Source organism: Spea bombifrons, chromosome 7, assembly GCF_027358695.1.
Source record: "Spea bombifrons isolate aSpeBom1 chromosome 7, aSpeBom1.2.pri, whole genome shotgun sequence".
NCBI lineage: Eukaryota > Metazoa > Chordata > Amphibia > Anura > Pelobatidae > Spea > Spea bombifrons.
In genome coordinates, this window is record NC_071093.1 from 764,326 (window position 1) to 776,711 (window position 12,386).

Consider the following 12,386-nt stretch of genomic DNA (forward strand, 5'->3'; position numbering starts at 1 on the left):
GTTTGCTGGGTATGAGGGGATCGCAGAGCCCCGATAATGTGTATGTACATATACCCCCCGATTCTGTATCTCCCCCCCTCCATATTTTGACCACCTCTAGCCCCCTGGTTTGTATTAAATCACTACAGGCATCAAACATCCCTTTGGCCAATCAGAGAACGTGGGAAAACACTGACAGCCGCTCTGCGCCAATCACGTTTGGGAGGGGGCGGGGCTGCGAGGCTTTGGGCTGCTGCTCGTCTGAATGGAAGTACAAAGACTAGTTGGGAAGGAGCAGCATTTCAGGGGCAGGAGCAGCGTCTGGGGGCAGCATTTCAGGGGCAGGAGCAGCGTCTGGGGGCAGCATTTTAGGGGCAGGAGCAGCGTCTGGGGGCAGCATTTCAGTGGCAGTATTGAGGGGCAGGAGCAGTGTCTGGGGGCAGCATTGAGGGGGCAGGAGCAGTGTCTGGGGGGCAGCATTGAGGGGGCAGGAGCAGTGTCTGTGGGCAGCATTGAGGGGGCAGGAGCAGTGTCTGTGGGCAGCATTTCAGTGGCAGTATTGAGGGGGCAGGAGCAGTGTCTGGGGGCAGCATTGAGGGGGCAGGAGCAGTGTCTATGCAGCATTGAGGGGGCAGTGTCAGGGGTGCAGATTTTGAGCGTGTGGGTGTTGGGGCGCATGCTGTGTGACTCTTGCGTGTACCCCGCGCCGTGCGTGTGATGAGACGGTCATGCGCTGATACGGAGCCGGTGGATTAGCCGTACAGATGTGATTTCCATGCTCAGGGTGAGAGAGAGGATCTCGGAGCAGAGCAGAGGGAAGGGGCAGATGTTGGGGCAGTAATTCCTCCTCGGAAGGATTTCAAGGCTCGTTGCATGGATTTGCTGTGGAAGGATCCGGATCAGACGCTCCGCTTTACACGCTGATTTCCCTCCCCGGTACGGAGATCCCCGGGGGGCCCAGCTTTCCAGCGATCCGGGAGCTCTGTGACACCTGCGCCCCGACCTCTGCATGCGCTGTCCGCTCGGGGTCCTGCGTGCCAATCGCAGGGGATGCGATGAGTCTGGAAGCTCGGGGTTAACGTCACCGGCGTGTTATTGGCGTGTTATTCGTGTCCTCCCACGGACGGGTTTTCTGTTTATCGTGATTAGTGATGTATTGTTCGGCTTTTTTATCGGCGGTGTTCCACCTGCACAGGTGCGTGTCGCCCGTCCGGCCCCCGTCGAGCGGATCGCCTCTCGCCAGGACCCGGAGCTGACGGACCTCGGATCCGCTGCGATCTGGATTTACCAAATGATTTAATTCTCCTTATTAAAGGGTTTACAGAAAAGGAGCAGACGGCGGCTAATGTTCCGAGTCGCTGCCGTGCCGGGATTAAGCCGTCGGATGTCGGTTTCCTTCATTATTCTTTCAGTCCGCGTTTAATGGATATTTTTGGATATAATTTGGGGAAGATCGTTCCGCGCCCAGCGAGTATCATGAACGCCTTTTATCCGGGACATTTCCAGAGGAGGATTGGCCGTGAAAATGCCTTTTCTGTATTTTTAATGCCCCCCCGGAACGTGCCGTATAATAATAATATTTAAGGCTCGGCGGTCGTAATGCCCGGGATCGCCCGTGGCTCCCGAGGACATGTCTAGGTCAAATAGCGTGAGCCCCCCGGGATTCGGGGCTCCCGTCCTACGGGCCGGCGCCGAGCACAGATCGGCCTGGGGGGAAGCAGAATCCAGAGCCAATGGCTACCCTTACTCCAGCCGCTCGTCCAGGAAAAAGACGTCCCGCATGATGGGCTTGTGGAGGAGCGACGAGGACTACGAGCCCCCGCAGGGGAAGCGCTCCTCTGCAGAGAATAAGGTGAGCTTCAGGTCCAAATCGGCCTGGCAGGAGCACCGGGACGAGATCCGGAACAACAACCGGCCGCCGGCCAAGAAGCCCCAGGACGGGGAGGTCGGGCCCAGGTCGGTGGAGCTCGGCTTGGAGGAGAAGTTGGGGAAAGGTAAGGCGGAGGGCGCCGAGGACGTGGCCGACTTCCACTACTCGGTGGGCTTGTGCTGCGGCGACGTTCTGGAGATTTTCCGCTCCAAGAAGTTCCAGTCGGAGAAGCTGGAGAGACTTTACCAGAGATACTTCTTCCGGCTCAACCAGAGCAGCCTCACCATGCTGATGTCGGTGCTGATCCTGGTCTGCTCGGTGATGCTCGTGCTCCACTGCGTCCAGGGCGATCTCCAGGTGCCTTACGTGGCCGTCCTCTCCGTGGCCATGTTTGTCATTTTCGTGCTCATCGCCGTGTGCAACCGGAACGGCTTCCACCAGGACTACATGTGGGTCGCCTGTTACGCCGTCATCCTGGTGGTCTTCATGGTGCAGGTGGTGGGGGTCCTGCTGGTGCGGCCCCGGAGTGCTTCTGATGGAATCTGGTGGACTGTATTCTTTATCTACACCATCTACACCCTTCTTCCAGTCCGCATGAGAGCCGGCGTCATCAGCGGAGTCGTCCTGTCCACCGTCCACCTTGCCGTGTCGCTGAAGATCAACGCCACGGACGAGTTCCTGTTCAAACAGGTGAGGAGCCGGAGTCGGGTGTAAGGTGGTCTCGGGGGGGGGGTTAAGGGGCAGTTTAAAGCGAGTGGGTCACTCCGTTTATTGCGTAGGTCACGGAATGCTGGAATTTATTGGGTTAATGGATCAATTCCTGCAAATTTCTAACCGTATCCCGGATACCGTTAGAGGTTTTTCTGTAAAATGTTTGTATTTGATAAGCGCCCGACGGCTTCGAGTCAAACCAAAGACGTTAATGAGCGAGGCGAGCGGCACCTGCCCACGACTCGGCCCCCGGTACCTGAACCAAGGTGCTTGGCCGGGGTATCTTGGGGCAGCTCCCAGGGGCTCACATATTTACCCTCTAGTCTCCATCAAAGATGCACGGGGCAATCGAACACCTCGCTGACCCCTGTGACGGTAGGACATAGAGGCCTAGTCTTTCTCTGCCGAAAAGCGATTGCAAGCTCTTCAGAACATAGTCCAGGGAAAAGCGCTTACAAATGTTTCCCTTGGTTTGCCTTTCGTGGTCTGTTCAGCATGCGCGGCTAGTAACTGACCTCATGTCAGACCGCGTTTCGCTCTTATCTCCCCAGATGGGGTATTAATCCCCGGGTGCAGTTCTAATAACGGGGCATTAATTGCACCGCATGGAGGCTGTAGATTTACCCCAACCCCGTAAAACGCCGTTCAACGACCGCCGCGCTCTAAATGAAGTCTGGAGGTCTCGTAAGATGCGCGTGAATAACGATAACGTTAGTCGGTGTCCACGAAGCCTGCGCCCCCCCCATAAGTTATTACACCGTCAGGGGCAATTTGTAAGCGTAGGTAGAGATCAAAAGCTAATTAGCTGGGAAGTTGTTGCTTAATCTTCCCGCTGATTCCCGGGAGGTTCTCGGTGCAAATCCCACGATTATCTCAGCGGATAGATTATATCCCGTCGTACAGCGCCGCGGAATATGATGGCGCTATATGAAAGAATTCATAATAATACTTCCGGGGTCTCGGGGCCGTGTGTTTGGGGTGCGGACCGGTGACCGTGCTGTATGTTGCGGGATTATGGTGTATCCGGCGCCCGTCGGTATTAGAGAGGCGGTGAGCGGTCTGCGCTCCATGAGAGAAGCATTTAGATCACCGGATAGTCTCGTGGTTCGGACGGGGAACAGGTAGAGACAGACTGACGGAACAGACAGAGACAGACTGACGGAAAAGACAGAGACAGACTGACGGAACAGGTAGAGACGGACTGACGGAACAGGTAGAGACAGACGGGGACATCCGACAGACAAACCGACAGACAAACCGACAGACACAGAAACTATTATTCAAACAGATGAGAAGAGACAGACGGACGGACAGAACGGATCTCGAGGGGCTTTTCATTCCTTGTTTATTTGCATTTTACAAAACATTCAAAATCTTTAGCAGAGTGTGTGCGTGTCTGTACGCATGTGTGTATGTATGAATGTATGTTTGTGTGCATGCATGTATGTGTCTGTATGTGTGTGTGCGGGTGTTTGTATGTTTGTGCGTGTGCTTGTATGCGTACATGCGTGTATATGTGTATGCGTGTTTGTGCGCATGCGCGTGTGCCGTGACATCCACACGTTATCGCTGTTAGCCGGAGCTGCCATCCCCACGCTCGCTCGCTCGCTCGCTCGCTCGCTCGCTGCCTCCTCCTGTATGGCTGTAGCCGGTTGCCATGACAACCTCCTTTTTGTTGGCCTGCGTCCCGTTGCTTCAAATCATGATTTCATTCTGCGTAGTTTAACCCCTTCACACCCCGCCAGGCAGGAGAAATTCACCTGCCGCTGCCTGACGTGATTTCCAGCACCTGCACAGAGCGGGATCTACCGGGGGGGGGAACTCTCAGATTTACCAGAAGATCCTGAGATTAATAACGGAATCGGCGCGGCGGCAAAAAATCCCAAAGCGCCAGGAATTTTAACGAAATAAAGTAAATTGAATAATATTCTCGCGCTGGAAAGAGTTTAGTTTGTCCTTCCCTGGTCCTGTAATCCCTGATGCCCCCTTACCCCCCTGATGCCCCTTTTTGTAGGAGCTCGGAGCGTTTGCTGGGTATTTGTGCTTCACGCTGTTCTGTAGGCCTGGTGGACAGATGGGGGCATTACTGAGTTCTGTTTATTACCCCCGCCAGGGCCGTGATGGCAAACGATTTCTGAGCCATTACTTGCCTCTCGCTGCCTGGCAGACGGAGCGCCGCGGCATGTGACGGCGCCATATGAAGGCGGCATTGTGTGTGCGACGTGACGCGGTACTGGAACAAAAGAGCCTTCTCCCCGCAGCACACGCTCTGCGCCAGCCTGCGACGTCTCCCCGCTCCGCGAAGTCCATGCCAGGGTATAAAACATGCAGATGGCGGGGCGGCAGCTCCCGGCCCCGGCAAACATTCCACAATATAGTCATTTATATTACTTTGTGAATAAAACCCGTGATTTCTCCCTGCATGCGCGTCGCTGCCGCTTACTGATGATTTTTTTTTAAACCCGTGACTTATTTTATAACCGGTGCAGGACTCCGGGGCTTTTTGCCCCAAATGCCCTTCTCGTTATGAGCTCCGTATCTTAAAAGCGCCACGAAGTTTCCTGTAAAGTTCTCTCGGCGGTTGGTTGGCCCCCGGCCCGCGTTGGTCAGCGTGTTTTCAGGGCCGCGCTGGGCGGCGGAGGGTTAAATCGCTGCGTTTCTATGTTTAGCTGCCGTTTGAGGATATTGCGGGGATTTCGTGGCTTTCGTGGCTCCCGGCCAGTTTTGTGACTCGAGAAACCCATCCTGGGCAGAAATGTCGGTTCAGAGGTCAGATCCCCAAAGGGGTTTTGCATCCAAATAATTGAAGCAGCAGCGTTTGGGGTATTGTTCGCGGGGGTCTCCGGGGACCCCGGAAACAGAAGGTAGAAAAATCCTGGATTTTAGAGAAATGTTATATTTTGGTTATGCGTAAACGCAGCTAATGAATGACCCGGCCCCCCCGCCCAGCCCCCGTTATAACCCCCAATATATCACTCGGAGTGTTAATGTTTATGGGAATCCGTCAGCTAAACGGTGATTACAAAGTAACCGCTCTGCGCCGCGCGTCACACGGGGTACGGATCAAGGTGCAGGAACGTTTCGCTGCCACTTTGTTGCATTCATGAAGTTTATTAACCCTTTCTGACTACCTGGTGACGTGATGGACTGAGGGTCAACTATTTTAAGCCCCCCTCGCTCAGCTGTGAACTCCCGGCAGTCAGGGGGTTAATAGTTATAGTTCCGGATGTCCCCTTTGCCCCGGTCTCAGCTGGAGGGGGGGTCTGTTTCCTGGCGGATCCCCCTGCGATGAGGTCGGACGTGGGCCGGATGTGACCTCCAGTCCCCACCAGTCAGCCACAGAAGGGGACACCGGTGGGGAGACGGCATGTGAAGCAATCCTGGGAACTCACAGGCTTCTTGCCCCAAGCTCAGGGTGGAGGGGCAGATTCTCAGGGTCTGGAACTGACTCTGTTATTCCACCCCACCGCAGGCATATAAAATACTCCCAATTGGTGCTTTCGCCCCCAGCATGTTACGGTTGATATCCCTGCTTGAATGCAGGTGACTCAGTAAAGTCTACCTTTAAATAATGACAAGTCAAGGTTTCCATTAAAGGGTTAATACTTTAAGTGTCTCGGGGTCCACTCGTTTAGAAAGCTTCCGGTAGGTGCTGGGTGTACACTGTCAGTAGGGGTAAGGAGGGCGAGCGGCGGCAGCGCGTGGGCACCGGGTGTACACTGTCAGTAGGGGTAAGGAGGGTGAGCGGCGGCAGCGCGTGGGCGCCGGGGGTACACTGTCAGTAGGGGTAAGGAGGGCGAGCGGCGGCAGCGCGTGGGCGCCGGGTGTACACTGTCAGTAGGGGTAAGGAGGGCGAGCGGCGGCAGCGCGTGGGCGCCGGGGGTACACTGTCAGTAGGGGTAAGGAGGGTGAGCGGCGGCAGCGCGTGGGCGCCGGGTGTACACTGTCAGTAGGGGTAAGGAGGGCGAGTGGCGGCAGCGCGTGGGCGCCGGGGGTACACTGTCAGTAGGGGTAAGGAGGGCGAGCGGCGGCAGCGCGTGGCCGCCGGGTGTACACTGTCAGTAGGGGTAAGGAGGGTGAGCGGCGGCAGCGCGTGGGCGCCGGGGGTACACTGTCAGTAGGGGTAAGGAGGGTGAGCGGCGGCAGCGCGTGGGCGCCGGGTGTACACTGTCAGTAGGGGTAAGGAGGGCGAGCGGCGGCAGCGCGTGGGCGCCGGGGGTACACTGTCAGTAGGGGTAAGGAGGGCGAGTGGCGGCAGCGCGTGGGCGCCGGGGGTACACTGTCAGTAGGGGTAAGGAGGGCGAGCGGCGGCAGCGCGTGGCCGCCGGGTGTACACTGTCAGTAGGGGTAAGGAGGGTGAGCGGCGGCAGCGCGTGGGCGCCGGGGGTACACTGTCAGTAGGGGTAAGGAGGGTGAGCGGCGGCAGCGCGTGGGCGCCGGGGGTACACTGTCAGTAGGGGTAAGGAGGGCGAGCGGCGGCAGCGCGTGGGCGCCGGGTGTACACTGTGGGCAGGGTACAGAATTGAACACTTTGTGAATGCCCCGTTATCACGTCTGTGACCCGTTTCTCCGTGGCTCGCTCTCTGCAGGGACTGCCCCCCCCCCGGGGCAGAAAGCCAGACTTGTTCTGAAAGTCGGGGTTTGTGTCCTGCGTGAATCGGGACTCCTTGTGACCGGATCCAGCGATTTACCCCGAGGGTCCCATTCCTCTGCAGCCCCCCCCCGCAGAGAACTTGCCCCCTTTCCAACCCTGACCCTCCTGGGGCAAAAAACTGCACGAGTGCGGAAAGCTGGGGTTACGTAGAGGGTAAAAGGGTATTTACATCTTATCCCCGGGGCAGTAAAATCCCCACTCCCATCACCCATCGCTGTATGGAATCTACACGGAGCCGGTGATAAAATGACATCATCAGCTGACTTCACGAAAGTGTAATATTTATAGTTGGGGGTCCCGGGGATAGATTCGGGGGTCTGCCCCTCTGTAGGGTCATTAAAACCAGTTTCCTGCACCGGTTTAACAATGGGGCGGACAGGACATAACGGTTTGACAACAGGTGAGGAGAGCCCTGTGCACAGGAGCTTACAATCTAGAGGGAATTTTATTAACATGTTAACTCCCTTATGTTATAGACCCCCTACCTGCCCCAATTCCCTGATGCCCCTGAGTCCCTGACGCGGGGCACAGACCGACCCGGTAGATTAGCGCAGGGCTGGGCTGTAAGGCTATTAATAATTACCCCGGGTGCCCCTGGCAGAGAGGAACAAGAGCCATAAAGCCGGGGCAATTCCAGCTACAGCCCTAGGCTTGGGGAACTTCTGCAACCAGCATTAACCCTTTAAGAACCGGGTGGTATGGATACGGAGCAATTCTGGTGCAGTGCAGGGGGCAGCATCGCTGCACATACCCCCCCCCCACACGTGGCAGCTGCCCGGGGTAAATAAACCGCAAACTGTCCAATAAACCCCCTTCCCAAAACTCTCAGCCGTCACACGCGCTGCCGACGCGGATCGGGCGTCATTTTCACTTTACGTCACTCGGGGGATTTAAAAACAGAACGCAACGATCCGGTTGCCATGGAAACAAACACTGACATCCTCAGCATCACTGCTGGCTCCGGGCCGACATATTGGTGTCTCCGTCAGCGCATGTGTGCATTAACCCCTGCACTGCCGCCTGGGAAACGACGCTCCTGCCCCATCAGACTCCCGATTTAATGTTATTTTTATCCAGATTTTAAGGAATTAGCCCCCCGGGGGCCACAGAGACTGGGCGGCCATCTTGGGGGGGTTTCATGTCCTCTTTGCTGCTACTTCGCCCCCCAGAATCCATTCATTTCCACCAAATATTTCTCGTTAAAGATTCCGAGTTTGCGATAATAAAAAACATGTTTATGGTGTTTGTCATCATCTCTGCCAGATCAGATTGCCAGCTCTGCGGACCAGCTGTGGTCCTTGCCCCATACCACCTGCCCCGCACCGCCTGCCCCCCGCCGCTTGCCCCATACTTTGTGTGTTTCTTGAAATCTGATCATTTTCGTACTATTATACCCTAAATAATGGTCAATACAGAGGTCACCGACCCCAGAGCCTCGAGCCCCCCCCCCGGTCTAGTTGTGATTCATGCGCCTAATACTGGGGCAAAACTTTAAATGTGGGGCAATCGTCATGGTAACCAATGCATTGAGCCTGCCCTCGCTCCTGATTAATGTTGCCTCTTTTTCACTGGCCTAAAAAAGCCATTTAAAAATAGCTGATTCAGAGCTGATTGTCGTCGCGCATGGAGTCGATGAAAGGGTTAATGAGGAAAAAGGTTGATCTCGATAGACTTATGTCTTTTTTCACCCCTGCTATGTTTACTGTTGGCACCCGGCGCGTTTCGTGGTGTTGGGATTGTTGCGCAAGTTCGGCGTGTGTTTATGTTGAAGCGGCCGGGTCCTGCGAGTTCTCAGCGGGATGCACAGGAAGCGCATGAATCCGCGCATGCAGCCCCGACTGTATGTTATAACTGCGGCCGTGCGCATCATCATGTGCATATGGGGGAAGATGTGTCCCCCTCCTGGTGGTCTTATGGAGGCACAAAAATAGGCGGTATGGGGTACTGGTCCGCAGAGCTTGCAATCTATATCTAAGTACTAAAGCAGCTCAGAGTTGTATTTATTGCGCAATCACTGCAGGACGGATTTGGGCAGCGAGAAGAGGAAGGGGTTAAGTTTCCGTGTAAAAATGATGGCTAATCCGTAAAGCCTCTGACAGCCCCCTGATAAGCCGGGCGCTGCGGCGGGTGTTTATTTAACTGCCCTCCCTGGGTGCGTCACCCGCGGTAACGGCGTTCATTCTGTATCTGGGTAACCGAGGGCTCCGTAAATGTTTGGAAATAAAAAAATGAAGTGCGAGACGGTCGCGTTCGGGGAGGAATAAGCCCGTTCGCTGCGCCGTCTGGTTATATATTTTATCAGGAAAGTAATCATGAAAAAAAACGTATTCTGGCCATAAAGGTCCCCCCGGTGATTGGACCGTTCCATTGGTTACCATGGCAATAAAATTTGCAGAACAATTGCCATTTCGTCCAGAACCCGACGCATTTCTGCCAGCCCCCCCCCCCGGTGCGCGGTGCCCAATGATTCCACGTCAGAGCAGCAGCCGTAAAGCGTGACTGACTGCCCGCTGGTTTGTAGGGAGGGGGAGGGGTATTAGAACTTTGGGTATTTTACACCCAAAATCATGTGAAATATTTACCGGGGAGAAATAAAACGAGCAAATCCATGGCGGGCTTTGGAAATATTTCAGCTGTTTTATCCCGTGGATCGGGGCGATTCTCGGTTATCCCGTGTCACTGTCCTTGTCACCATGGAGACACAAGCTCACTAGCCTTGTCACCATGGAGACATGAACTCACTAGCCTTGTCACCATGGAGACATGAACTCACTAGCCTTGTCACCATGGAGACATGAACTCACTAGCATTGTCACCATGGAGACATGAACTCACTAGCCTTGTCACCATGGAGACATGAGCTCACTAGCCTTGTAACCATGGAGACATGAACTCACTAGCATTGTCACCATGGAGACAGAGGTTTGCCAATATTTAACAGACTCAGGTGACGACCTCCTATTTGTTCATCCCGCGTAATAAATAAATACATTCTGTGTAACCATGGAAACGCCAAGCACACGATCTTTGTTACTATGGAAGTGCAAGCACGCTGTCCTTGTTACCATAGAAACAAAAGCAAGCTGCCCTTGTTACCATGGCCACCGAGGCTCCCTTTAATCTCAGCCCACCGCAGATACAGCAGCTGCCAATCCCACCTTTCAGGATAGATCGGCCCCGTCTGCAGCGGCCGAGACCTCGGCGGTCTCTTTGTGGGTTGTGGTGTGTATCGCAGCGTCAGGACTCGCTGACCTCTCACGCGTCTTATCGTTTTTTGTGTAGTAAACATTATAATAACAATTTTGGCTTTCTTTGTATTTTTGGATTCAACATCAGGCGAGATTCGCAGCCGATTACAGCAAACAACCCGAAACTACCCAAAACACGAGAAAACAACCCGAAACGACCCAAAACACGAGAAAACAACCCAAAACTACCCAAAACACGAGAAAACAACCCAAAACTACACAAAACATGAGAAAACAACCCGAAACTACACAAAACAACGCAAAACACATCAAATTAACACAAAACACAACAAAACAACCCAAAACCTGACAAAACAACACGAAACACGACAGAATAACCCAAAACACGTCCAATTTAAACAAAACGCGAGAAAACAACCCGAAACTACCCAAAACACGAGAAAACAACCCGAAACGACCCAAAACACGAGAAAACAACCCGAAACTACCCAAAACACGAGAAAACAACCCAAAACTACACAAAACATGAGAAAACAACCCGAAACTACACAAAACAACGCAAAACACATCAAATTAACACAAAACACAACAAAACAACCCAAAACCTGACAAAACAACACGAAACACGACAGAATAACCCAAAACACGTCCAATTTAAACAAAACGCGAGAAAACAACCCGAAACTACCCAAAACACGAGAAAACAACCCGAAACGACCCAAAACACGAGAAAACAACCCGAAACGACCCAAAACACGAGAAAACAACCCGAAACTACACAAAACATGAGAAAACAACCCGAAACTACACAAAACAACGCAAAACACATCAAATTAACACAAAACACAACAAAACAACCCAAAACCTGACAAAACAACACGAAACACGACAGAATAACCCAAAACACGTCCAATTTAAACAAAACGCGAGAAAATAACCCGAAACACGGCAAATGAACAAAACGCGGCAAAACAGAAAGCCCGCCAAGTGAACGCGAAGCGCGCGCCGTTAGGGCCGCCGTCTGCAGCGCGGATTAGAGGGGAATAAATGCCCTTCGTATGAAGGTAGAAATCGCAGGAATAACCATAATCTTCATATTTCTTTTATCCGCAACATCTGGGGAGGAATAACCCTGACGGGTTTAACCCCGCAGTGACCGGACCCCTGCAGGCAGGTGGATTGGGTGTGGAAGGTGCCCTGCGTGACCCCATTCTAGACGTTCCTTGTATTTAGATGGCGCCAGCAGACGCTGTAGCGCTGTTACCATAGAGTAGAGGGGAAATGAACAATAAGATTAACCCACGCTAAGACAGACCGGGACAGGAGGAGTAGGGGGTCCGGCCCAGGAGCTTACAATCTATTGAGCCTTTATTTTACCCAGACAAGCTGTATCCCCCCCCCCCACATTTATGAGGCCTCGCTAACGGCTGTACTGCAACCTTCATCACCCTCAGCCGGGATTTGTAGCATCTGCTGGCTGAGCATTGTGGGTGTTTGCCACCTCTGCTGGCACTGAAAGCGTTAATGCCCCTGCACACGCGTGTGGCTGCGCATGGGACCTTGTAGTGTAATGAACTGATGTGTTTGTCCTCTGCGGCAGGTAATGGTCCCCGGGCTGTGGCCTCTAATACCCCGGGGGTATTAGATCTGAGGGATCAGCAGGTTTAATTACCCACCTGCGCAGGTGCGCATTTAATGTCTTCTGCCGACTCCCTGCTCTGCAGCGACTGGGGAGAAAAAAGCTAATTTATGACAAATTTACGAAATCAGCAAACTGAGACTAGTGGCCTCATCGGTCCCCTTCTCACCCGTCGTACGAACCGAGACGCGGAGAATTTTGTTCTCTGCGTAAAATTCTCTTCGGGAGGAGCGCCGGGGGGGTTTGGGCTGCGGTGGCCGGGGGGGTTTGGGCCGCGGTGACCGGGGGGGTTTGGGTCGCGGTGGCCGGGGGGTTTGGGTCGCG

The 12,386-nt window shown here is 54.0% G+C and overlaps 1 protein-coding gene across 2 annotated transcripts in view; it reads left to right on the forward strand.

Moving 5' to 3' along the window:
* Positions 1-652: 652 nt before the first annotated feature.
* Positions 653-12,386, forward strand: part of ADCY5 (adenylate cyclase 5) — a 33,575-nt gene continuing 21,841 nt past the window's right edge. For both annotated transcript variants that reach the window (XM_053471707.1, XM_053471708.1), the window contains exons 1-2: positions 653-763; positions 1,175-2,539. In XM_053471707.1, coding sequence (XP_053327682.1) covers positions 1,610-2,539 — 930 coding nt within the window. In that variant the 5' untranslated portion in view covers positions 653-763; positions 1,175-1,609. The remainder of the gene's footprint in view (positions 764-1,174; positions 2,540-12,386) is intronic.